The sequence below is a fragment of the Melospiza melodia genome, chromosome 3 (genome assembly GCF_035770615.1).
Source record: "Melospiza melodia melodia isolate bMelMel2 chromosome 3, bMelMel2.pri, whole genome shotgun sequence".
Taxonomy (NCBI): domain Eukaryota; kingdom Metazoa; phylum Chordata; class Aves; order Passeriformes; family Passerellidae; genus Melospiza; species Melospiza melodia.
Window position 1 is genome coordinate 128842571 of NC_086196.1, and position 27500 is coordinate 128870070.

At 38.8% G+C, this 27500-nt stretch overlaps 1 protein-coding gene across 5 annotated transcripts in view; it reads left to right on the forward strand.

Annotated features, from left to right (window-relative positions):
* Nucleotides 1–317: 317 nt before the first annotated feature.
* KLHL32 (kelch like family member 32) overlaps nt 318–27500 on the forward strand; it is a 118930-nt gene continuing 91747 nt past the window's right edge. For 2 of the 5 annotated variants that reach the window (XM_063153044.1, XM_063153048.1), the window contains exons 1-2: nt 318–368; nt 26627–26709. In XM_063153044.1, the coding sequence (XP_063009114.1) occupies nt 26687–26709 (23 nt within the window). In that variant the 5' untranslated portion in view covers nt 318–368; nt 26627–26686. Of the gene's footprint in view, nt 369–19818; nt 19838–23010; nt 23078–26626; nt 26710–27500 lie in introns of those variants that run through there. The other 3 variants (XM_063153046.1, XM_063153045.1, XM_063153047.1) reach the window with 3 other exon arrangements.

A 27500-nucleotide genomic window follows, 5' to 3' on the forward strand; every position in this document is an offset into this window, starting at 1 on the left:
CCGGCGGCTGAGAACCGCGCGGGCCCTCGCCTCACGGGGGCACGGCGGGCTGCGCTAGCGGCCCTGCCCGGCCCCGGGAGCGCCCGACACACCGCCCGACACACCGCCCGACACACCGCCTCTGCCTCTGCCTCTGCCTCCTCCGGCAGGTGCGGCCCTCCCGGGCCGCCGCTGCGCACTGGGCGGGGCGGGGAAGCTCCTCCTGCTCAGGCACCGGAGCGGCACAGCCGGGACGGCGGCTCTGGGGCGCGGGAGCTGCTGGCCCGCAGCTCGTCCCCGCGCTGCCGTCGGAGCGCAGCGGAGCGGGGCGGAGAGGAGCGGAGAGGCGGCGCCGCCACCGCCGTGCGCGGCCCCGGCACCTGCCCGAGGTGAGCGAGCGGCCGGGCCCGCGGCGGCGCCCGCGTTACCTAACCGGGACCGGGGCGGGGGGCGGCCGCCGGTCGTGCCCTGCGGCCCCGGGCGCTCAAGCCCGCTGCGCTGGGGAAGGGGGCTCCGCTGGGGAGCAGGGGCGGCGAGGGCGAGTGTCCCCGTTGCCAGGGAGACGGGTCAAGCGGCAGCTCCGGCCGCCGGGGCGCCCCCGGGCAGCGAGCGGCGCTCCCGCCGGCCTCGGCTCCGCGTAGGAGGCGGCGGGGAGCGGCCGTGGGGGGAGGATGAGCCCGAGCCCGGGGTGGCTCCGGGACGCCGCGAGTGCCGCTCCCGCGGGGTTGTGCGGGGACGTGCTGCAGGTGCCGGGCTGGCGGCGGCTCGGTGAAACATGGAGGGCTCTGCCGCCGCGACACGGGCGCTGCGGGGCGGCTCGGGGCTTCGTGCGAGCTGCGCTGTCGTGTGCCGGCACTCGAAGCTACTCGTTTGGCTGACAGAAATCAAGCTCTTGCTCTTCTCTGGCGTTTAAATATGCGGGAGCTCGCAGCTGCAAGTGATCCAGGCACCCTGATTGCTGGAACATTGGATCTGCAGCCCTCGCGAATGAAAAGGGGCTGCTCAGGTGGTTGCAGCTGGTGGTGGGGAAAGATTCGGTTCCCGGCAGGAAATTTCCAGTTCGGTCGATCGGGAGCAGTTCTGCCGATGCCGCAGGTTGCCGATTGCTCAGCTCGCTGCTGCCGCTCTCCCAGGCCACGGGCGCGGGGTGGATTCCGCCCGCGGAGCGAGCGGAGTCGCGGTGACAGCTGACCCACGGCTGTCACACCGAGCACGGGCAAGCAGCGTGCCTGGCACCAGACACCGCAGTGAAACGGGAAAGAAATGGAATTGTGGTTTCAGTCTTACCACCGGGAAATAAGCTGCAGACGTTGATCGTGGCAAATCGCGTGACTATAGTTTTTAAAGCTTGTCATGAATTTTTCCTATTTTGTAGGGCTAGGAAAGTATCTTGCAAACGTTTCAAAAGAAAGTTGGGGTTAGTCTTGTTTGAGTAAATGTTCATGGCAGCATTTGTTCAGTCGTGAAAAGACCAGGAGCAGACCCAGAGGCCACAATCCTGTTAACTGTAGCACATAGGGTAAAGGATTACTGGAGCCCTGCCAATTCCTGTTGATTCTGGGATCTGCCTCCATAAAGCAGTTGGCAGGAGCAAGACCACTGAGGCGTGTTCAATTCTTCAGAGTTTTTATCTGAAAACTGTATTTGTTGTTTAAATAGTGCTGAATAAGTAATGCAGTTACCACAGATGCTTAAAAAGCCACCCATATATATATAGCTACTCAGTCACATCTCCTTTTGTTATTCAAGTTTACAGATGATTACTGAGAAATTTTTTCTTTACTTTGAAAGTGCTCCAGAAAAACTCCTTTAATCTTTTGCCTGTTTTTCAGACTGTGAATAATTTGACACTGTGACACATTTGACACAAAGCACTTTACAGTTATTATGTACAAAGTACTATGCTAGGTTTGGGTATTCTCAGAAACTGTTAGAGAATAATAAGCTCTTGATCAGTAGGACACTAAAAATAGTGTAGTTGTACCAATTAACATCTCCTAAGCACAAGATTTTTTTTTTTAATAGGTGTCTACAATGTTTATAAAATATTGTGTTATACTGTACATACAAGCAAAAAAAGGCCCTGTTAATTCCTGTACAGGCATGCATGGACAAAATGTACATTTGGGCAGCTATTGAATTGACAGATGGGGCAAAGATTGTACTCCTAATATGTCAAGAGGCAAAGAAGTTGCCTTGGGGTTTCTTTGAAAATGGTCCAGTTGGATTGGCAGGTATACCTTTCATTCATTAATGGGAGAAAATGCTGTTAGGGAAGGGAATTTTAATATGGAAATTGAAGTGTTCTTTATTTAACACTTTGTAGCTCAGCACAAACCACACACAAGATGAAATTAATCACTGTTTTTACTGTCAGAATACAATGGAAAATTTTAAAAGTAAAGACGACCATGCAGAAACTTAAGTTATTGATGTATTTTTATGAAAGTGAGCTTGGAAGTGAGTGTGCTTCAAACTGACTCTGAACAAATAGTGTAGAATTATGCCTTGGACAAGAATTATGATATTCCTTCTGATCTTCCAGTGGAGTTGTAATCTTTCTTCAATCTTGTCTTCTTTTTAAAATAGGACATGAACAACTGTGTTTAAGATGGCAACTTCTGTTGAAAAGTCTGTGTATTGCCAATTGTGTAAGTGAATTTCACCCAGGATTTGAATTTGAACATACAAAGAAATTTGAGTAGCATCAAGGGAGGTGGTTTTGTTTTGTTTCTTTTTTTCCCTTTCTTTTTATTAAGGGGAGCAGTAACTTTTGATTTTACAGTAGGGAGAGGTATGGTTACAAGATCAGTAGGTGATGGAAATTTATGCTGGCATGAATCATTTCTTCCTTGGGCACTTAGAAAGTAAAGTAAGTGCAATTTGAACAGAGAAAATGCTGTGTTCATTTAAAAAAAGGACTTTTTTGTTGTCTATTTTTGATTCAGAATATTTTTCTTTTGCCTGAAAAGTCAGAACTTGGTGTAACAGCTTCTGACACTGAAGATCAGCTTCTACAAAGCAGCAAAAAGGAATGTATTTAGTAAGAAATCCATGGCACTGCTGTGGTATTTTTGATTGATTCTGCTGACTGGAATATGATGTGATTAATGGTCAAGAATGATGGTAATTTAATGCCACACTAGCATGGGGAAGTGATGATTATAAATTGAACTAGAAGTGGAAATTGGATTAAGTGAAAAAAATGAAATTAATTTAATCACTTGTGTGAGAACAGATGACAGTTAATGGGAAAAACTAGCAAAACAAAAATATCATGCAGTGCAATTATACTTACCTACAGCAACCATGTATTTGTCTCATTTTAATTATTTTATTGAAAAAAAGAATTATCCTTCATATTTCTCATCTATCTAAGACTTTCATATGATACTTGCCAGTGTTCTCTATTCTTAGGACTTCAATTACTCTGACTACTCTGATTGCAGAAGTGGAGAGAGTCTTATGTTTGAATTTTTTCAGTCTCTCTTCTTTGGAGATAGAGGAACAAATTTTAGCCAAAAGGCTAAAAATTGTAAGATTTTCCTAAGAAATTATTGAATTCTTAGAAACCTAATTTTAATTTTTTTTACGGTTTATTCCCCACACAAAAAAAGCGCAAACCCACCCTCATATTACTAACTGGTAGAGGTAGTATATCCCCTCAAATTTGTTGAATTATCTGATGCTTATACTTAGTAGTGAAAGACAAGATCCTTGACATAGTGATTTCTAAACCTTCATTTCTTTGTGTTCTGACTGTGATGGCTTTTTGACTGCTTATGAAATAAAATGAGGTCTGCTGCTCTGGCATTCTGTGTGCATACTGTATTGCATGACTGTCTGCTTGTAGATGGGATGCTTTTATTCCCAAGATATTTTTGAAATTTTAGGATCAAATTCTGATTACTGAAAATAAGTAAAGAGTAGAAACCCTTCACAGCGTCTTGTGATTATTTTAATTTTTTTTTAATTTTAAATTTTGTCTCATGTGTGGATTTTACCCCTGACTGAATTTTGGGCTTTGAACAGTTAGAACCTTCAAATTGAGAAGAAGTATACTTAGGAGACCATTTTTCGAGAGGCATTTCTGCTAAGCCTGAAGAAATTTCAGGGACTAGAGGCTGCTCTGGGAGGTAGCTTCAAGAGAAGAAAATGAAGCAATTATGTTGGAGTTTGACAGTTTAAACTTGGAGACCAGGAGAGCTTTGAAATTCCTGGTTCTGGGTGTTCCCATGTGAACCAGCCCCCCTGAATCTGCCTGACCTATATAGAAAGGGAAATTTCTAATGTAGTCCAGAAAGGAGCTGTGGCAGGTTCTGGGCAGCTGCTAGTCTGTGTTCTAGATTTTAGACAATTGTTCTGTCAAGATTTATCAGACAAGTTTTAATTTAATTTAATATTTTAACTATAAAAATTTGCTCTAAGCTAAGATTCAACCCTGCAGTCCATTGCTGGGCTTGCTGTGGACCTGCAGTGTTCATCTTCCTTTCTGGGGCAGGGGTTTTCACAGACTAGGTACCTGAGTTAGGAGACCTTTTGTGCTCTTTGCTCTTAGTGCAGTGAGGTCACTGAGGGCAGAGAGCTTGTGGGAACTGGGGCAGTACCAAGGGGTCTTTCTGCCCCTACATCCACTGTTAGATCTTTGAAATACAGCTCTCCTTCGGCTTGAGACAGGAAAGATGCTGTTTCAGAAAGTGACATTCCAGTAGTGAATGCTGTGCAAATTCCAGTCACACTCGTGCCAGTTGGAAGCTGTTGACCTTGCTATTGACAGCTGGATATTTCCCTCTGATGAGAAAGCAATGAAATATGTAAAAAATTGTGAATAAAATAAATCAGAGGCTTCAGAACATCAATAATATTTGGGAATGCATGATTTTTCTTCCTCGAAGTTAGGTGACTACTCTCAAGAGTTATGTAAATTAAGGATTTGTTCTGCCAAAATTTCCGTAGCAATATGCTGTGGCAGTTTAGAAGAGCTTTAATTGTAGGGAATGAGCTCTGTAGGGGGATAAATATTGTAAATATTTTGATTCGTCAGTACGTGAAAGTTCAGGTTGTTCTGAAGAGTGTCTTTTTCTACAACCATCTGTCTTTGTTTTTCCTGACAGGAATGGTACATATAGTGGTGGTATTTGACAGTATAGATGTTGTAATGTTGGAGCCTAATTCACTTTTGTGTTTTTCCTGAGTGCTGTGATTGTTTAGGATGGATCTTAAGATTGTGGATTTTTCCACTCAGTAGTCAGCTCTTCAATTTTTTTAACCCCTTATGGCTCCAGAATAACCTTTCATTCCAGTCTTTGGTAAGAAACATATTGGAAAAAATTCTCAGCATCACTAGTTTGGATTGCAGAGGGGTTTTGTTTTGAAGGTATCATATCTCAGACTTATTGAGGTCCATTTCTGCACCATTGTTAAGGCTTGATTTCTGTCCTGTATGTTTTGTTTGTTTTCTTAAAGTGATTGCTTAAGTGAAAGCAGCATTGCTTAGATTAATAACACATTTTGAAGAAGATGTGAGCAAGCTTATGGCCTTATTATGTCTGAAACATTTTCCATCAGGTTTCACTTCAGGTCAAATAAAGTAAAAGGGCTGCGGCCCTTTGTAAGCTAAACTGTGTCTCTACCTGACCTATAAAAACCTGTGGTTGAAGAAATGTCATCAGGATATGTAGAATGTATATTTTCCAGGTTTATTTTTGAAGTTTTCTAAAATTGGTCTTAATGTTTTTTTCCCCAACAATTGCATTTATAAGACAGTGTCTTTAATAATAGTTTTTTCCTGATCTAATACAGATTTTAAAATTATGTCTTTAAAGCAGTAAGAAGGTGGTTCTCCTTTTGAGGGGATACATCTCCGGTGATTTTTGCCTTTTCTCTGTTAGTTTTGAAAGCCCCCTTTCAATCATTGACCTATATTTTAGTTGCATAAAACAACAAGGAAAAAGAAAGAACTGATGTGGTATTTTCAGAACAGAACTGGGACTTTGACTTCAGTGATCTGTGGAGATCAAAATAGAGGTCTCAAGAGCAAGGCTGAACTGATGTGCTGCCTTCCTGTGGGGATCAAAGTACCTGCTTTGTGAGTTTGGTGTATTCCTTAGCTGAACTTCCTTTTTTTTTTTTTTTTTTTTTTTTTTTTTTTTTCCACTTTTTCTGTTTCTGTAGAAAACTCAGACAAACAGGAAGGGATCAGATCTCCTTTCTGGTTGAGCCTTAGTGCATCAGCACTGTGGAGTGCACTGGAGAGTGTGCCATGCCCCTGCTGTGGTGGGCTTCCCATCCTCGCTGAGGTTACATTGAAGTACACTTGGCATTTCTTGTGGTCTGGGGTTACTTTTGCATATAAATGCAAAACGGAAAGTAGGGAAAGTGTCGGGAATTGCTTGTAGAGAAGGTGTGTAGGAAATTGAATGATGGCACTGCAAGTGAAGTCTTGTCCATTTGCATTTCATGTATGTGACTCCATCCTCCAAACACACTCACAGAATTGCAGAAACTTACATGTTGCCGAAATGTGAATAGAAGAACTAGATGTGCTTTGCTTGCTTGCTTACTTAGGGAGGATAACTATGACTGGAGGTGAAACAAAAAAGGAATTCAGCATTACAGAGAAAGTCAAACTCCAAAATGTTTCGGGAGCCAGGGCTGGCTACCTATTACAGGAGGAAGCTCTCCTGGACCAGTGTGACTGGGTCCTCAGGTATATATTCAGTTTGAATTATGCAATTTCTTTTTTTTTGTTTGTGTGGGTTTTTTTTTTTTTTGTAGTTAGTTTTTTTGTTTTGTTTCTTTTTATTAAATTTGTTAATTTGTTCAACTTCTTTAAGACCTTTTGATCAGGTTCATCATGCACAATGGCATCAGATTCCATGCTTCACATCTCTGCATGTAAATGACAGCAGATGAGAACAAGTCCCACACAGAATTAGTGGAGTTTATATTCCTTGCAGCTGTTCTCATTTCCCCAGGCTTCCCAATCCACCATAGTGCAACTCTACCTTAAAGGCTGGAAAGCTGCTAAGACAGGCTGTTTGAATTTACTGTCTTTGCTAATTAGAACTAACTCTTGCACTGTGGACTTGCATTGATTTTTAGTGGTGTTGCCGGGTAGGTGAGGAGAGTTAAGGCTCTCGTAGCAGAACCTTGTCAGTTGTAATTTGTAGCAGTTTTAGACATAAATACCTCCAGCCTTCCCCCTCCCTCTGCACATACCGCAGAGCTGGAGGAGTAGAGGAAGTGCCTGCATTTTGTTTGGTTGTGGGCACTGTTGTGGGATGTCACTTTGGGTTTGTACCATGACACCTGTGGCAACACAAGTGTCACCTGTGCTCTAGGGCAGTACTGTGTGGCAGAGCATGGGGCATGCGGGTGGAGAGAAGTCAAAGCATCTTCAGTGGCATAGGCTGATTCTGTGAACTACACAGTGTGTTTCTACATTTTGTCCTGTCACTGGCCTGTGTACTTTGAGTGTTGAAAATTGTTGTGGAAAACCCAAGGAGTGAATTTTCATAGGCTGTGTCTTTGGTTCCTGATATATTTATTCTTTGGCCCTGGTAGTGAGGGAAATTACTGTGTGATCACCAAGTAGCCCATAGCAAACCAGATCAAGCCCTGAACACCTAAAAGGAAGAAAAAGAAAAATGGTAATATAGCTACAGGGATCTAAAGATATCAGAGGGAAGGGTGGGGTTCTGCTGTTTGTTTGGGGTTTTGTGACTTTGTTGTTGTGGTTTTTTTTGTTTTGTTTGGTTTTTTTTTCTGAGCTAGTTGGTATAGTCTATGGGAGGAAAGAAAAAATGTGGACAGAAGTGTTTCTTCTGCTGAGACCTGGAGAAGGCACAGAAGTCTAAACACTTGTCCATTCTTTTTATAATTCAATTTCTGCTGCTAATTAAAGACCAGAGGTTAAAAAATATTTTATATCTTAATTTTAGGTATTTCTCCTTGAAAGAGCAATTTTTCTGCAAGTAAAGAAAAGTTGTGTCTCAGACTAAGGAGGGCTAGAGAATGGTTGAAGAAAATCTTGAGCTGTGAATTCAGAACCTTCTATTTGAATGGGGAAAAAAGCCCCTCTATCTGTTGTCGACTGAGGTTATTTTCCATCTCTTTATCTCTGTAACACACATTTGAAAACTGTCAGAAGAACCAGACTTTATCAGAAAATTCCATCTAATGGGTTTGCGACAGCTTATGCGTCTTGTTTTGACACAAGAAATTCTGCAGCTGTACTGGCTTGAGGAACTCCTGATCCCTCTGCCCTCCTGCTGCAGCTTCTTGCTCGTGTGCTTTGCTGGCATCACTGTTTGTGGAGGCACGTTGGGGATTGGATCACCAGCATGTCTCTTAGAGATTTAAGAAAAAATAAAAAACCTCCCCCTAAAAATTAAAAAGCAGCCCCACAGAAGTCTCTCTTACACTCTTAAACCAGGTCAGGCAAAAGAAGGAAGTATGGAAGCTGAACTTGTACCCATTCTGTCTTGAAAGAAGAGAAAGTTGCTTTGACCTGTGATGAATATATGCAGACTAGAGAAAGGCATGTGGACTGTAAGTGTTAAGTTTTCTTTCATATAGTCAGGGGTAAAAGTTGTTAAAACAGTGGATTTATTTAGCAATTTCTGGCGCTGATTTGTAGTAAGCAAATGTTTACGCTGCAGCTTGCCATAAATAAACAGAAGGGTGTTTGGAAGCCCTGACCAGCTTTTGTGTAGGAGAGAGCAGTCATAACAAACTGGTTCTGTGAGAAACTGAAAACAAATAAAAGATGGGCTGTTATTCATGCTTTGCAAAGGCAGAAGAGACTGTGAACAAAAGAAGCAAGTAATTTTCAAATACTGAAAAACACTGTTTGTGAACCTGGGATGAATTTCTGTAACATTTCATATTCTCCTGTTTTCAGAGTTTAGAAAATCTAAAGAAAAGAAGGGCAAATGATTTTAACCAACTCCAGCCTCAGAGAAGGGTGAAAATCTTCACTGCATTCAATAGTGCTGTGAGTCTTTTATATCTCCCCAAGATATTCCCAAGAACATTTGCTACCTGTTTCTGACTGTTAACAATCTTACAGTCACTTAATATGCTGTAGTTAGCTAAAGGAAAGAATTCTTTCAAAAATCCCCTAACAAACCTTTTCCCACAAGGAAAGCTCTTCTTTTAGTACTCAATGAGATTATTACCCACTACAAGGAAGTTATTTTCCTTATTATTTTGTTTTCTTGGGATTTTTTGAGTCTAACATTACAGTATAATGAGATAGGTAGGCAATAGTGTGTTTCCAGTTGGGCAGCTGAAGGATAGATTTATGGATTTTTTATAGTTAAATAGTACCAAACCCCAAAATCAATATTCTGCTTTTATTTATACACATAGTTTTTGTGATTGAGTAAAGTCTGAGAATCTTAGTAGCTGATAACTCATGTTGACTTTTTTGCAAATTTTTTTGTGGTTTTCATACAACTACAGCAATATACCAAAGAGTCTCTAGCCTTAAAAGAGAGACTAGACTCAGACTTGGAATGGAGCTGACAAAATGGTAATAAAAATAATGGCTAAGGCTGAATCTTTTTCTTAGTTATTTCCTTCCTGCCAAGTAGGCAGAGAGATTGTATTAATAGCTCAAATCAAATGTCTTTGTGACTGTGATGGTAGGAAAAAGAAATATGTTTTACAGAAGGAAGAGATGAGATGAAACCTTCTACATTAGGGCATACCAGTTGACTGTGCTCTGTAGAGATACCCACTAAGCTCTGAACAAATTGGCAAAATGTGTAGGAGCATTATTTGTGGTGTGGTAATTTGTGTGAGTAACATGTTGAGAAATTACTTGTATGTCTGCAGGTCTCTGCATTGGGCTATGTTGAGTGCAGGTGAGGTGGTGATCCCTTGGGAGCTGCAGGTCAGTGAACTCCAGTCCGGATTCAGACATTTTATTCTCTCTCTCTCTCTCTCTGTGTGTGAGAAATAGACCTCAAAGGCCAGAATTACGTGGTATATAAGTTGGGGAAACTTTGAGTCCTAATAGTATTGCTGCATCAGACTTTGATTCATCTTTGACATGTTTGTGTTGCCAGTAGCACTTACTGTAGGAATTTCATAAATAGCTTTTAGTTCTAATTAGTGTGCAGATTGTGCTCTTTCTCTCCTGAGAAAGAGCCTTTATTTGGTTATCTTGAAATTGATATAAATGCAGAGGTAAAAACTTGCATCTGTTTTTCAAATATAACCAAGAGTTAGCCTGAGAGCAAGCTAGTGGTGAAGCCAGTCCTAGTGGTGATGCAAGAGCTCCTATATGCTCAGTGACTGCAACTCTCAGGGCAACAGGTTAAGGTGCTTTCAAGGTGGGGAGAGATCTTTCAGACTTTATTTATTTATTTATTTATTGGAGATCAGTTGTCTCCTGATTTTTTCTTGGGGGGTGACTGTAATGTTGAATAACTGAGGTAAATGAATAAACCTGGCTGAAGTAGTCCTGCAATTCTTGGCTGCATTAGGCACCTTACTGTCCAGAGATGGAAAAGGAGCAGTGAATGTGTGCTTAGAGTGCTGGATCATGTACAATGCAATGGCTCAGTTCCTTGGCAAGGTGAGGAGCAGTCTGTCCCCTGCAAATTCTCTGATTCAAATCCAGCTTCTTGTGTGTGTGTGCCATTTGGTAAAGAGAAATGAAGCACAATTTAATTATCCTGTTAGTCCTTGGATGTATCCGCAGTATCCTTGGGCTTGGCCATTGGAGGGAAGGAGGGGGTGCTTCAGGCCATCTTTGTGCCAGTCAGCATTTTTTGGGCCAGTGTGTCTCTGTTCCCAGCTCAAGACACTGATGAATGGCTTCTACTTGTTATGTCATTGAATGGCTTTTAGTCTTAGCATTGACATTCTCAAGCATTCAAAGTCTAAAAGTCAGTTCGCAGACATCAGTAATCACGTTTATTCAGACATTCCCCAGTAGGAGACATAAGCCTGGTGTTAGATTATGTTTTCAGGCTTCTCTCAGTAATCTTCAGCCCTATAAACGTTATTTTTTTTGTGAGGTGAGAGCTTCAGGTACAGTTTTATTCCAGGAGAAACATTTGGTGACAGGGAAGGAGGCCACCATGACTGGTTTGTTTTGACTATTTCAAAACTTAAAATGTTTATTTTCTGATCACAGCTCACCTGTGGTTTCCACAAAACTATTCTCTAGTGTTAGAACCTGAATTAGAATTTTCCTTCCTAAATCAGTCTGTATCTAATTTTGATGTAGAAATTCAGTTGATATTAAGGATCCTGTCCCATAGAGGTGTACTAACAGTGATATATTTAAATTTTATTATTTTCTGTGGTCCAGATGTAAAAGCAACCTAGATAGCATCCATGTGGGAATAGAGGCTGGGAATCTAAACTAATGAAAAAGTGGCTGGAGTAGAAATGATGTGGAAGTGTTTGATACAGCTGATGTGGAAATATTCTGATACATCTGATTCTGATATAAGTCAGAATAATATAGGAAAATACAGTAATTCAGATTCCTCCCAAGCAAGTGAAATTTTTAAAATTTTGCCACATGTGTAGTATAGAATAATATTGGGTTTTTTTGACATAGGCAGTTTAATTTTATCACCATTCTTTTGCGGAGTTGGTTGTCCCTTTTATGTCAGCAAATGTTGCTTTTTCTTTTTTAAAAGTTCATAGCAGCTGGAATCAAATGGTTTACTCTCAAATGAGAGTGATTATTAAGAAGTTAATCTCTGATCCTGCTGGTACCAGCAATATTTAATGTCTTTTAAATAATTTAAAATGCTAATGTGAGATCTTGTACATAAAGTGCACAGTTAAAGCAATTAACAGCGTAAGATGTACTAAAATGAATTGTTTGATGAAAGTTTTCTTCCACTACCAAAAATATCCCAAACCAGCCAACACTGAAGTGAACACCCATACCCAAACCTGTGTAATACAAGCTTGGTAACTCTGTGTTTTGCTAAATATATTGTGGATATTTCTATTTTAGTTAGAGCTTTGACTTCTTTGAGTACTTTAATAACATTTTTAGGAATGAAGGGATTGTGTTGGCCTTACAAGTGTCCATGAAGAAGAGATTTGGAGGAAGAAATCTCTTCAGGACTCTCTTTTAGAGTCCTGGAAAATATTAATTGTTTTCTGGGATATGGTAGTAACAGCAATAAGCCACTGTTGTCCCTTTGGTAATTCATAGTTTCATTTTGTTTTGATTTTCTTCTCTACCTGGCAATGTGGTTTTGATGGAGATGTCCTCTGTGGTCTCTAGGAGCAGCAGCTTTCCCAGACATCATAGTTAGCAGAATTGTCTTTCCAGAAGGCTTCTTAGTGTGGCTCAATTCTGGTGCATTCTAATTTGTTGCCTTAACATTTGATTATCAGAAACATTACATTTAAAAGCAAAACTTTTATTGATTGTTGGAAGTTTATTCAAGATGCTTTAAATTGCTTGGATTTCTTTTGATTGATGACTATCTGTTGGAAAACTTTGAAAATAGCCTCACTGCACCTTAGTTAAGGAAAATAAATTCTTTTGCTCTTTGTCAGGAGTCATTCAGGGCTCAGCTTACTCTCTGGAATAGGCATTTGTAGTGCCACTTGAGATAACTCTGGACGTCCTCTGTGTCCTATGTCATCTTTCTTATCTACCCAGGAAGATGTCTTAGATTCTCTACAGGGTCTGAAATAACAGTACATTTCTGTATATTGTCAACTGAATTCTAGTCTTATTTGAGTTTAATTGGAAAAGTTTTTTAAAAGTGCATGCATATATTGCTTACAAAGTATTATTTTTGGTTAACAAGTGAAATAATCATCAAACTTCATATACAGTAGTTGCACATGTATTGCCACCAAGTTTTCCTATCCTTCAAAAAAAAAAAAAAAACAAAACCAAAAAGGAAAAACTACTTGCTTATGACAAAAGAAGTGTTTGGTGCTACAGTACATTTGGTTTGGATTGGTATTATTTCTAGACAGGAGTTTGAAGGCAGTTCCAATAAATGGAAAAGACTGAAACTCATAAATGTGCCCTACTGGGACACCTAGCAGAGATGTGGAGGCATGTGTGTTTGCTATGGTTTTGATAGAATTTCCCCCTTTTGCCCCTTCTGTTTCCCTTTATGAGATAAAATGTCTTCAAGAAGATTGGAATGTGGAATAAATAGTTCATATGGGACTAATATGCTCTTGCATGCATGCAGTGCATTTATAGTCTTCTCAGCTGTACCACAGAGAAGCTCACAAAGAACAGAATTTTCTGGGTTGGAAAGGACCTCTTGACATAATTTAGTCAAAGCAAGGTCAGCTAGATCAGATTGTCCGGGATGGTGACCAGAAGTGTTTTGAATATCTCTAAGAATGAAGACTCCACAAGCTCTCTGGGCAACCTGTTCTGATGTTTAACAATTCCTCCCAGTAAATAGCATTTTCTAGTGTTCAACAGGAATTCCATGTCTATTAATGTATGCCCATTAAGTTATGGAAGAAACAGTGTTTTAACTTGAATTATAAGTAGCTATTTGTAGTACTTGGTGGTTTTTAACAAGGTAATTATTGCCCTTAAAATTAAAAAGTAAATGTTTTAGAAACAAGGAAACAAATGCCTTTTTTATTTTTTCATCCTGTTTGGCACTGTTTAGCTTTCTCAAATAGGGTGAGATTCTAGTGATTGCATTCAATTCACAAACTTCAGTTAGGCATGTAGGTCTGTCTTAATAAATCATCTGATGTTTGGTTCTAGGAGCAGTATTCACAAATCCTAGAGGCTTGCTGAACTTACCAGTTTAATGTCCTGGTAGTGATAGATGCTTCAGAACGACGACTCAACAAGCTGCAAGGTGCTTGCATGTATATAAAGGGAAGAACAAGATGTCAGTTTAACTGATAGAAAAAATCAGAAGTGTACAAGTATTAAATTCTTCACTTCTGCTAGTAAGCACCTAACTGCAGCCTTATGCAGTCTTTCATAGGTGGCCTTGGGAATTTAAACACCAACTTGTTTTAGAAGAAAAGTTTTTACTTCTCTTTTGAAACGTAGCTTCTATTTTGTTTGGTTGGGTTTTTTGTTTTGTGGTTTTGTTTTGGTTTTTTTCATTTGTTGAAATAAACTAAGAAGTATTGATGCAACATTTGCCTAAAAATGGATCTGAGTCTGTCTTTAAATCTGTGTCTACCCAAAGGATTTAAAGTATGAATTCTTGGATTGTCTCTGAAAAGCAGAGACTAGAGCACATTTAAAAATCTGATGTTTCCAAGCAAGAACTTATATGTTTCTCTATTGACCTACATGATAGAGCTTAATTAGAGTGATATTTTTCTTTAGGAAAAAGGATTTCCTTAAACTGAATTTCTTAAGATGTTGTCAAAGTTATGACTCATGGTACAAATATATGCATCTTCACTGTGAGTTTTTTTAGACTATATTTCCTGTCACCTTCCCTCCCTATCTGGTATGTCCCTTCTGCTGTGAGGGAATTTTTTATTTGTTGTATTGACACTGGGTTTTAATGACAGTGGTCAATATCAGAACATTTTCTATGTAGCTGGTCTGGTACAGTGAATAAAGTCTGTGTTAGAAATGAAACATGTTGAGTAAAGATGAGAGAAAAAAAGATCTCCTATTTCAGTAAAATACTATAATATGAAATGTAGATTCTGGATAAATCCTTGGAGAAAAAGAGTCCACTAACTCTATCTCAGCTTGGTCAGGGCATTCATCTGTTTTCCAGCATATGAGATTGGGTGTCCTGATGTTTTCCCTTGTGTTCCCAGCAGATAAGTGAACCACAGCTTCCTGTGGTAGGAACTGTACCATTCCCAACTGTCCTCATGCTTCAAAAGCTCACACTCTAGCAGATTGTACTCACAGGGAGCAGGGAGAAGGCCACAGTTCCTTGAGTAAATCTGCCCATTGATATCCCTCTTGAGGTGAGAGCATTTTTCCTTCTAATATGGTAAGAGCTTTCTCCTTTGTCCAAGTAAGGTTTGTACAGTCCCGTGTGTATGGCAAAGCTCCTGCAGATTTTTGTCTGTGGGTGCAAAAAATCCATCTGACATTTTCAGTGCCACTTTGCCTTTGCTTATCCCAGACCAGGCTTATGTGTGTGCTTGTCTAGCTAGGCTCATTGAGGTTATAGAGGTAGCAGTGACTGTGTAAGCATGTTGCTGGTGGTGAGTATAAGGAATCGTGGTCTTACAGTAACAAAATATGGACATGATGGAAATTCTGTCTTTCCTAAAATACAAGTTTTTTTTTTGTTTTTTGTTTTTTTTTTTTTTTTTTTTTTTTAATCTGCAGAAGGCAGTGTAAAACAGGGTAAAGAGCTAGAAGCAGAGATGACTGTGCAGGCTTCACTGCTTATGGCTTTTGTGATTGCAGTGCGTGATAGAACTTGGAAACTGGCAACCCTCTCCGCTCTCTCCCACTGCTTCTCACCCACAAACGGAATTTATCTGTAAATATTATTTATTCTGGTCATCTAATTAGTTTTGATTTTCTCTTTCAATCTAGATTTCTTTAATGCTTAAATCAAATATATCTTTTTAGTAAAGAAGTGTTTTAGTGGATCTGAGTTTCTTGTAAGGAAAAGGTCTAAATTAGATGGATTCACTTCAGAGCTCTAGCTAACTTCAGGTCCTGTCACTCCTACTTAAACTTCTAAGTCAATTATGAAAAGTTACATGTAGAAATTCCTTTTATACTTGAAGGACCTTAAAGCTAAACAGTAATACAGGCATCCCTGTAATACAAGAGTTTATGCTGGATTGGCATTAGCCAGGCTTTTAGAAGTTTTGATGCAATTTAAGGGTAGAAAAAGGGCCCTAAGGGAGTTCAAACATTCAAGTTTTAAGAAGTGATGGAATTAGGAATACCTGTGCTTTTTCTTGTAGTAAGCTGATTGTAAGGAACTTTAGTTTTGGTATTGGAGCACAGATCTTTTTGCCTTTTCTAGCATTCTTAGTTTCATGAGCATGTAATCCTTTGACACTTTTTCAAAGGTAAATGAAAAAAATCTTGAAGAGCTGTACCAACTGAATGGAAGAGCATTATGATTGGAACCATTAGCACTAAGATAAGTAAACTGTCAGGAATTATTCACTATAATCCATCACAGTCAGCAGAAAGGGAAAGCAAATGTTCTGCAGCTGTTTCTCCACAAAAAAAAAAACCCTGCAAAACTTGGTGATCTTAATTTCTAGTCTAAAATCTAGGTGTAATGGGCTTTAATAGACATTGATTCTTTTGTTTGCATGCTTCTGAATCTGATGGTTTTGACATGCACACATTTTAGCCCAGGATCTTCCCTGCCCTTGTCTCTTTGCCTTTGTTCTGTGTGCTTTCATAGACTGCTCTCCTGAGCATTGTCTTCTTGTCCAGCAATTAGAATCATTCCCTGATGACCTCTGGCTTCTCTTCCTATGATTGCACTGTAGAAAAATCCATTATTTCTACTCTATTTTCTCAGATACTCATCTGATTTTAGTACTGTGTACTATTCCCCTGTTTCCACTACCCCTTTGCAAAAGAAGAAGCCCAGGAAATAGCTGTAGCTGGTCTTCATCACCAACTTCCTCCATTCTGTTTTTGTTTCCTCTTCCTACTTCTTTCCCTCTTGGCCTCATCAAAATGTGTTTCATTATCAAGGTGAATCACACTCTGCCCAATTTGCTTAAAACTCTCAGAAATCTTTTGATGCCCTTTTCTCATAACAGGAAGGAGTTTGCAAATATCTTTGTTGTCTTACATTGAAAGAGTGGAGGAAAAGTCCATAATTATGTATCTAGTTCTGAGGTCCTCAATACAAGGAATGATGACTTGTTAGAAAGGGTCCAGGGAAGGATCACAAAGGTTGTCAAAGGGCTGGAGCACCTTTCCTGCAGAGACAGGCTGAGCCAGTTGGGATTGTTCAACCTGGGAATAACTTGGAGCCTGGCCTCACGGTGGCCTTAGAGTAAGAGGCTTTGTAAAGAGGAGGGAGACTGACTTACACAGGCAGGTAATGATAGGAGAAGGGGAATCAAGGTTTTACAAGGTTTAGGTTAGATGCCAGGGAGCAATTCTTTATTCAGAGGGCAGAGAGGTACTGGGACAGGTTGCCCAGAGAAACCTTGGATGCTCCATTCCTGAAGGTGTTAAAGGCCAGGTTGAATGGGACTTTGAGCCACCTGGTCTAGTGGACCCTGCCTTTGGAAGAGTGGGTTTGGAACTAAATGATCCTTAAGGGCCCTTCTAACCCAATCCATTCTGTGATTCTTTGATTCTTTTTGGGGTAAAATTGATAGGGATTTTAGTGATCAGTTACTCTATGACTTGAAGGGTGACCTTATCACAGGGGTGACCTTATCACTCTCTTCAACTTCCTGAAGGGTGGCTGTGGTGAGCTGGGGGTCGGTCTCTTTCTCCAGGCAACAACAGACAGAACAAGAGGACACAGTCTCAAGCTGCGTCAAGGGAGATGCAAGCTAGAATTAAGGAGGAAGTATTTTACAGAAAGAGTGGTCAAATACTGGAATCATCTACCCAGGGAGGTGGTGGAGTCATCATCCCTCGAAGAGTTTAAAAAAAGACTGGATGTGGCACTTGGTGCCATGATCTAGTTAAGGTGTTAGAACATGGGTTGGACTCGGTGATCTTACAGGTCTCTTCCAGCCTAGAATTTCTGTGATTCTGTGAATATTTTTTCAAAATAGAAACATGGAGGTCAGTAACCTGTTGCAATGTTTTGATGCTTATAGAGCTGCTGTGTAGTTGTACTTTTATCTACAGACGTTTCTTTTCCCTCTGATTCCTAGCTTTGAAAGAACCCACTGGACAATGAGCAAGTATTTTACATTGTTTTAATTATGCTGAAAGGAGGGAAAACCCCACTCTTTGAAATACTGTCACTGTCCTGGAAGTACAAGTTATATTGAAGTATAGTTCTGCCACCCTGTGGCTACTGAAGGCCATTCTTAGAAGGTACATGTTTACTTAATTGCTGGTAGTCATAGCCTTTTACTTTTAACTTCACAGAGGAAGTTGAAGGACTGTTGCATGTCCCATAGAGATGTATAAACTCTCTATGATTTTATTGAAATTTATAAATAGTTGTTCACTGGAAGTGCCATGTAGACACAAAAGTGATCACCTCAGTTATGCAAGACTATAGACTGTTAAGAAATATCACTTTTCTTAGTATTTTTATGTGATTTTTTAAAGTTTCAGTCATAGATAGGAAAAGTTCATGTCGCCCAATTGTTAAGATTGTAGACTACAGTGCTGTGTATTCCTATCTGATGTAGTCTATATGCAGATTTGAAGTAGTTTCAAAAACATGTTTATCTAGAAAACAATAATTGTTGTTTTCAATAAAAGCTTCTTGATAGTTGTGAAAGTTAAAAATCTAAGGCTTATCTGAGTGAGGTTGACACCATTTCTGACCACACCTCACTATTGTATGTCCCTTTCCATGTTTGTTTCTAGAGTTTTGTTTCTCTCAGGAGAAATAATGATGAGCTTTCTAGTTAAATTTTTGTTGCATTCCACTATAAAACATTCTGACTTGCTTTAGAGAAACCTTCCACATTTGTGGACCTATTAGAGCAGGTCCAGAGGAGGGCCACAAAGATGATCAGAAGGATGGAGCACCTTTCCTATGAAGGCAGGCTGAGAGCTGGGGCTGTGCAGCAATGAGAGGGCAAAGCTCCAGGGAGACCCTCTAGCAGCCTTCCAATACCTAAATGGGGCTTGTAAGAGGGTGGGAGAGGGAGTTCTTACGAGAGCACGTAGTGACAGGACAAGGTACAAGGGACAAAAGGTTTTAAACTGCAAGAGAACAGGTTTGGTTTACATGTCAGGAAGAAATTCTTTACTCAGAAGGTGGTGAAGCACTGGAACAGGTTGCCCAGAGAAGTTCTGGTTGTCCATGCCTGGAAGTGTTCAAGGCCAGGTCAGATGGGGCCCTGAGCAAACTGGTCTAGAGAGCGGCGTCCCTGTCAGGTGGTTGGGACTAAGATGATCTCTTCCAACCCAAACCATTCCATGATCTTGCAAAAAAAAAAAGACAAATTTTCTAAAAAAAAAAACGTAGACTTAAAGAACAGGGTTCTTGTTTTTTTTATCTAATAAAAATGCAATATGATCAGAAGGATGGAGTACCTTTCCTATGAAGGCAGGCTGAGAGCTGGGGCTGTGCAGTAATGAGACTACAAAGCTCCAGGGAGAGCTTTGATATATAGAAATATATAGATATATAGAAGTATAGAAATATATAGATATAGAATATATAGATATATAGAAATATATATATTCGTACTGTAATATGTTGTCTGAACATTTGTATAACTATTTGTTCTTAATGAAATATATGAATAGACTTAAAGAACAGGGTTCTTGTTTTTTTATCTAATAAAAATGCAAATCAAATTCCAAAATAACATGCAATTACAAGTACTAAAGTTGCCTGTCTTTTATTTCCTTTTTATAAGGAAATTTTTATAAGGTCTAGAGGAAAAATCTTGAAAGCATAGTTTTGCAAAGTAACAAAGATTTTGGTTTGTGCCAGTAGCAGAATGCCTTAAAACTGACCAGAGACCTTTTGGCTTATTCCTTATAACAACTGTAAACTCAGTGTATGGATTAGATACTTCATTTTGAGATTGCTTTGCATATTTGTTGCCTATCTTTCAGAAAGATGAGAAAATAAGTTCATAGAGAAACAGAATAGTTTGGGTTGGAAGAGACCCTTGAAGGTCATCTAGTCCAGTCTCCTGCCATGAGTTGAAATTTCTTCAATGAGATCAGGATCAAGTTGTAACATTGTTTTCCCAACTATGATAAATGAATCTGCTGGAAGTTATGTCCTGCTCCTTTCAGCAGGTGAGTAATTAGTATCATGGCTTAAATGACAGCAACATTGAGTGCTCTGAAAAGCTAAGATGATAGTGCACAAAGGCTTGTTACTACAGTTGTATAAAACTATCGTCTTTTTTCAGATGAAATGAGTGAAACTGTGTGCACACATCCTGGAAAGCAGACCTTGTCTTCAAATTCACCAGACTTCATCTGTGTAGTTTCCAGTTAGTTACATGATTGTCTATGGTTTTATCACTGGAATGCATCAATCTCTTTCTCAGGTGGTAGTTTAGGTAAAATGTGCCTAAGTTGCACAGCTGACCATGAGCCTGGCTTTTGATTTTATCTGAAGGTGTATTCAGAAAATATCTTCTGAATGCTGATACATTGAGATACGTAGAAGATATAATGCCACAAAGAAGATATAAAGACATAAAAGATGTTGTTCTACTCATACAGCCTTCAGCCTTGTTATTTCATTTTATGTTTTTGTGGCTTAAAATCTTAATTATTCTGTGAAGTCACATGGTAATTTGGTAGTAATAGAAAATAAATCTCATTATTCTAATTGACTATAGCTGATGGCCCGAAGATAGCAATGACCTTTTCAGTCTCACAAGAAACTAGTTTATAATTAACCAGAACACTGTAACAGTTTGAATTTTTTGTGGTTTTATTTTGCATTTATTTTGCTGAATTTTTTCTTGAGGTGTTTTGACTGACTTCTGTTTTCCCAAACAAGTCCAGGTTTTAAATTTTTTTACTCTCCTAATTTTGTAATTTACATTAAATCTAAGGGGTTTTTCAGTACTATGAAAGTTTTTTTCTTTAAATTCACTGTATTGAGGCAGTAAATTAGTTGAGCAGCTTGTGTTTGAGCTGAGTGATGATTTCACTGACAACACTGAGTAGTGGTAGAGTTTTTCTCACACTTGACATTCTTGAACTTTTTTTATGGAATGAGAAAAATATTTTAATTCTTAAAGATCCCAATGAAAAGAGGAAAAAGTGTTGCCTCCCAGGCATGTGGGAAAAGTGTGTTAATATACTCAAAAGAGCAGGTTGGCAGTCAAACTTTAAATCTGTTTCCAAGTGTTTTCTTTTTGATAAATTAATCTGGCAGAGATATGATTAAAAAAGGTAGAAGATAATGTTGTCCATTATTTTCTCTGAATAGTAAATCCATAGTTTTGTTTCTGAAGAGACTCTGAGAGAAAGTGAAGCATGGCTTGAAAAGATGATTTATTTTGACTTAAGTAAAACCACAGGCAGAAGCAGAAGCTCCTGTGAATAAGGAGCCAAGCTAGAACAGAGAATTGCCATGGGTAAATCTTAATGGTCTAGTTCTGTATCCATGGCAGCCTCTGTCAGGATGTGCTGTGATGCCATTCTGGAATGAAATTGATATAGTGTACTTCTGTTAGCTTCTAAATGTTGTATTTTCTTTTTTGTAAAAAGGCCAAATTGAAACCTTTTTTTGAGCTGTCAAAGTGAAAATCCAATTTCATTGCATACAAATGCTTTATCTTCACAACTTATCCAGTTGTTCAAAATTCTACTTTTTTGCAAGAAAGAGCTCATGATCCCTTCAGTTTGTCCATGCATCTAACTTGAAGTGGTGTGGGTTTAAGTGGAAATGTTTTCCAATACCTAAAATACACACTTGGAAAAGGAGTGACTGGAGGGAAAGAAGATAACTAATTAAAGATAACTGCTTGAAAATGCAATATATCTTTAAAATTATTTACATATTCAGTATTTTTATTCTTTGTAACCAGTTCTTGAGCATGTGAATTTAAATAATTTTCGATGTAAAGTAGTTTGGCATACAGCAAATTTAATATAAGTAATGTTGAGTTACTATTTTCCAACATAACAACAGTCATAATTAAGAATACTAGTAAATATATCAAAGTGAAATATTGCTATCAGAAAAGATACATTATCTGTACCCAGGGAAATGGAACCCCACATTTAATGTGAAGTTTTATGAATCAACAGCTTTTTATGGTTACTGACAAGTAAAATGAAGTTTCAGAATGTAACTAATGTGAAATGAGATTAAAATGTGTTTAAATACTCAGGGTTTGGCTTTATGGTTTGTGTGAGTTAAAATTAATGAATTGGAATATATTTTTGATAAGCAGCATTGTTTGAAGTAATGCAGTAATCGATAAATGAGTAGCTTTCCCACTTCAAAGTAAAATTTTAAAGAAATTAGAAGACTTTTCATACACTGGAGTGTAGGGGGATAGAATATAAGAAAATAAAGATAGCATAGAAAGTAATCTCACCCCTAAGGAGTTGCAGCTGGGCCAATTATCAAAGATTAGGAGCAGGCCTGACTTTAACAGGCCACGGCTGTAAGCAATGAGATGAAGATGCTATAAAAGAGTGGGGTGGCTGGTTGGGAAGGGACCTGGAGTCAGTGGCTGCTTTGTGGAGGAGAAAGAGTCAGCGCTCTGAGGAGCTGCCCATGAGCAACAGCAAGAAGGTATGGAACTTTTGTGATAAGGAGATAGACAACCCCTGCAATAAGATGACAACATTGCAGGACTTAAAAGGCAGAACAGTACTACAGTGCCATTCTCTGAAGTTTAGTGGTAAACAGAAGATCAACAACTTTGTGATCAACTAGGTGAAAGTTGCTCTAAGTGGTCCCAGTGTAAAGGACTCCACAGCTCCCAAAGTCAGTCTCCTGTCACTCTGAGAGTGGCTCTGGAGCAGCAGGGGACGTTGTGAGGAGTGAAGCAGTGGCTGCTTTGAGGCATCACCAGGGGTTCTTGGTACTTCCACCTCCCTCCAAACGTGGATCATCGCAAGAGTAGAGATTGCATCTGGCTGCTATGGAGAGTTATGTACGTTGGCTGCCTGGATCTCAGTGAACAGTTTAAAAGATTTTTAGCTCCAATTTTATGTTGAATCTATTCACAGTTAAGCTATTTTCTATATGTGGGATAAAAGACACCAAATGCTTTGTAATTTTTCACCCTGTCTTTTAAAGGCTTTCTGATCCTGGCCATGTTTGCAAGAGAACATTTCTTCTGTCTACAAAAGCATCTTTTGGTATGTCTTGAATCTTATATTAGGCTGAACTTTGTGAAGTGGTAGTTGCCTGTGTTTCACTTTGATTTTTCTCACTTTTTTATGTCAGTCTTGCCAGAATATCTGAGGAGGGCAGAGTGTCACCTCTTCCACCGCAGCACAATGTGTTACCTAGAGCCATGGAGGCAGTCACATGGGGTTTTTCTGACTCCTACATAGGTAATAGAAACTTTGCTTTGCCCTAAACCTAGGCTGGGGCTCAGGGGGTGGGAGTGGGATAGTTTAGTAACTCCTGCCTAAGAAGTAACTACCTTAGTAAAGAGTACAATCTTTTTGTCCAATGCTATTTTATTTTTGTATTAAGAACACATTTAAAATCAGAATTTTTAAATAATTTCGTTTTTGACCCAACAGAAATAATGCTTATATCATGTTTTCAGAGTTCACACTGAAGTTCATTATAACTCAGTTCTTATTTACTTAGAGCAAATGGGAAAATTATTGATGAAACCACTGAGGTGGTAATTATTTGATATAAGCTTCGATTGTGAAGAAAACCTGCATGTTTTCAGGCATTATTATTAGATTGTCATTTCCATTATGAATATGCATTTTTTACTAGTTTGCAGGACAAAGGAAGCATAATTAGGGTGGAAGAAATGTTTCTTAGGTACCCAGTATAAAATGCAGAGCCTGTTTTTGCAACAGAATAAGTGTTGTGATGATCTGGACTATGGTTTGGCCAACTCTGTAAAATCAGATATGTGAACAAAAAAAAAAAAGGTTGTTACATCAAGGGGGAGGAAATAGTGAATTTTGGGACATTCAACTTATTTTCAGAAAGTAGATTGAATATGAATTTTATTTTGATCTCCTACACACTTCCCCCCTTAATCTAATCTGTATTCTGGTGGTTTATATTTTCAAGAATTAATCAAAAATATGTTCTTGCCTTCAGTTTGTTTCTAAATGACACAAGAAGAACAAATAAACCCACCAAAAGGATGAGAAATGGTGTAACTGAAATTCTTTAATGCCTCATGCATTCTGTGTAAACTAAGAACATGGTATTGGCTTCTCAAGATTAATTTAAATGTACGAGATTTTTTCTGGACAAGGGAACATGCATTCTGCCAATAAATACTTTTGGATACTAAACTACTTTGTCTAATATTTCCAAGCCAGAGGTATATCTGATTAAAATGAAGAAATACTGCCTGCTTAAATTTTTTTTTTTTTTTTTTTTTTTTAGTGATATTTGAACAAATAATTCCTGATTCCCTGGTAATTTAGATTAAAGAAGTGGCATAGCCTAACTGTGCAGTGGATGTGGCCCTTCATTCCAAGATTTCCTGAGAGTGCACAAAACCTACTGTTTATTTTGCTGTGTCATGAGACTGCAACAAAAATATGTATAGAAAGACTGACATTTCATCAGGCAAACAGCAAACTCTGTTTTGGTGTATTAGTTTGTCACAATCATTTGCATGGACAGTGTGATTTCTTTTGAATTGCTTACTTTTGAAATCCTTAGATACACTGTGTTTATATAAGGAAACTTCTGTCGAGGGTTTTTCTTTTTTCCATTTAGGAATGGTGCACCATTCCTTACTAAAATATGTTCTTCCAGTGCTAGCTAGATCATTACTAGTTTTATTCATTTGCAAATTTTTAATTTTAGCACTTTTCTAGGATGTGAAAAAACTAATGGAGCAATAAGGAAATAAATTTTAATTGTGAAATACAATATTATTGGGAATTAGTGTTCATCACAAAATCATAAAGGGTGAAATAGTATATTATTTTCAATAAACACTTTTTGGCAATTTTAGCATCTATCTCAAACCTAGGATGTAATGAGCATTTTCTGCCTGGCCTATATTTTTCCTGTTAACTTCCAGCATTAATGAGTATTTCACTATAACAGAAGGATTTATGTGGATTTAAAGTTTTCCATTTAAACCAAAAGTCTTATCCTTAAGTTTATAAACTAATCTTTTAAACCGATTTGATGACTTCAAGTAGTTAAATAGAAAGACAATAGTATGTCTTAAATATTCTAATGCAAGGAGTTCTCTTGGGTACCAATCAGTGTTTATATAATGGACATGTATCCAGCTGTCTGAAATAGAAATAAACTCTTGGTGCAAATGATTTTAGAACTGTTCTGGCACAGCATATGTATACAACAGGTGGAAGTGCCTCCTTAATTTTTTTTTTTTGTAAGAATAAATAATTCTTTCAAATTAAAGATGTTTAGCTGCCTTATTTCTGTATGGCTAAATAAAATCTGTGCAGTACTAGTTTAATGATTTACACGCTCCTACATGGTGTACATGTAAGTGAGGCATGCAGTGCTGGAGCTCTGGAAGAGAAAGAAGGGCTGCTGAGTTTTAGGGAAGATTGGTTTATTAGGGAAAACTACGAAATGCAGCATGGGACTGTTTGAATATCTTGTTAATTCTTTGATGCGTATGCCTTAATTATTGCAGATTTAATGTCTTTAAAATTAGACCTGCAGGTCTTCATCCTTCCTCTGTTTGCTCTCACTGCTACTTGTGATTGTTTTTTGTTTTGGTTTGGGTTTTTTTTTTTTTTTTTTGTTCTGTGTATGGGCTGGAGAATTTGGACCTCTTAAAGGTTGAATTTGTTCTCTATCAGTCTCTGGCTGGTGTAGGATTTCCAAAGGGCGGGCATCAGTATGGGTGTATACAAGAGCAGGTACATTGATCAGAAGTGGTTTTGCTTCCTTAGTTGACAGTAGCAACTTAATGTGCTGTGTTTTTCTGTCTCTTGAAGGGTAAGGTGAATTGTCTTAACAGAGCTAGAATGATGATTGTTGAGGGAGAGAGTGAAATCTTCTGAAACCACCATTGGAAAGCACTGCAAACCCATTTGCTTGGTATCCCACTGAATCATCAGCATAAGTTCTCTATGACCTCACCCATCTGCTCTTTTTGGAAAAGAGAGAAAAATATGGAAATCTTTCCATTCTTCAGATTATACTGTATTGTAATACTTCAGTGTTACTGAGTTACATTAAACAATTCGCGTATGGTTAAAATAAGCAGTTAAAGTAAGGTACTTTTCTTTTTTGACTATTCAGTTAAAACTTATTTTTTTCTTTCATGATTCTTATATGAAGTTGAAATGTCATGTCAGCTGTGCTGGTTGCTACACCAGTTAAAAATTTGCTGTGCTGCCCTGTTTCCAATAACTTAGGTCTTTGGACACTTCAGCTGTTCTGTGTTTATTTATATGGTCACTTTAGTATTTTGTCTTTTAAAAAAAGAGCTGTTGTGTTTATAAAAATGATTGTACTATAGTGCTTCTATTTGCCAGAATGATTATAGCATCATAAAGCCATTTGGGTTGGAAAAGACCCTCAGGATCATTGAACATAAAAACTGTGTGCGATTCAGGGAAGTAAGCAAACACTAATACATGCCTGTGACTTGGTCTTCATGTTGAAGGAATTTTGTTACAGTTACTTTCCTCCTCATCTTTCTTCAGCTTTTTTGAAATTAAATGTGTTCCTGAGTTTGTGGAAACCATTCCTCAAGGGCAGCAGGTGGAGGACATTCAGATGGCAGGGTGTGAATCTCTAAGAAGGACTAGAGGAAAGGCCACTTTCCTTGCAGAAAGACTTTACTCAGATCTAGACAGTGAAAGTTGCTTTTGAATTGCACATCCTGAAAGTATTGATCTTTAAGGCTGAGGCTGTGTATGCTTTGAATTTTAATGTTCCTCTCCATTCTCTTTTTCTAGCTGGAACACTCACAGCTTTCTCTAGAGGATTATAAGTTTTGATATTCAGAAGACTGAAGGATGCCATCTGAGAGGTGCCTGAGGTATAGTACTTGGTAGTGTGTAGGAAGTTATTAACATTTAGGATGATGTTTACCAAAGATTCAGTTAAGAAAGTAGGAAAAAGTAAATCTACTGGTTTTGTTCATTAGATAGGAACTTGCATTATTAAATACATATCCATGTTATAATCTGCAAAATATTATCTTGTTGTTGCTTCTTATCTCAGGCAAGGAAAACTGTGCCTGGGATTGATTGGAGGCCCACAGTCTCTTCATACCTTAACTTGTTTATGCCTTAGTCTATACTTGGGATTTTTGATTGTGGAAGCAACTGGCATTTTTTGCATCTAGAATGGTGTCTGGTGATAATTTTGGGTCTGTGCAGTTCCACTGTTCGGGATATATTACTTTTCCAGTTACCTGAAATGTCTTTCAAGGTTCTCTCCAAATTCATCTTTCTGCCTTCCCTTCTGTCTCCTTCCCAGTGTAGCCTTTCTCATTTGTTTGTACCACCCCTTCTTGCAATAGAGAATTTGTCATTTATAATTTAATTAATTTCTGGAAGCAGAACATGGTTCTTTCAGACAGAACACTCTGCAGAATTTATTAATTGAATTGGTTTTCTGCAGAACTTTGCAGTAGTGTGAAATGCTGGTGGTTCTGTTTTACAGAGTAGTTAACACTGATCTGGGAGCTCAGAAAACTCCCGAGATGACTGGGACACCTTATCATTCCAGTTCTGTTCCCCTTTCCCTGCCATGCTTGTGCAGGAGAAGAGAATCAGAACTTTCTTGCTTTTATAGCTATTAAATTTATCAACTGACAATATCATT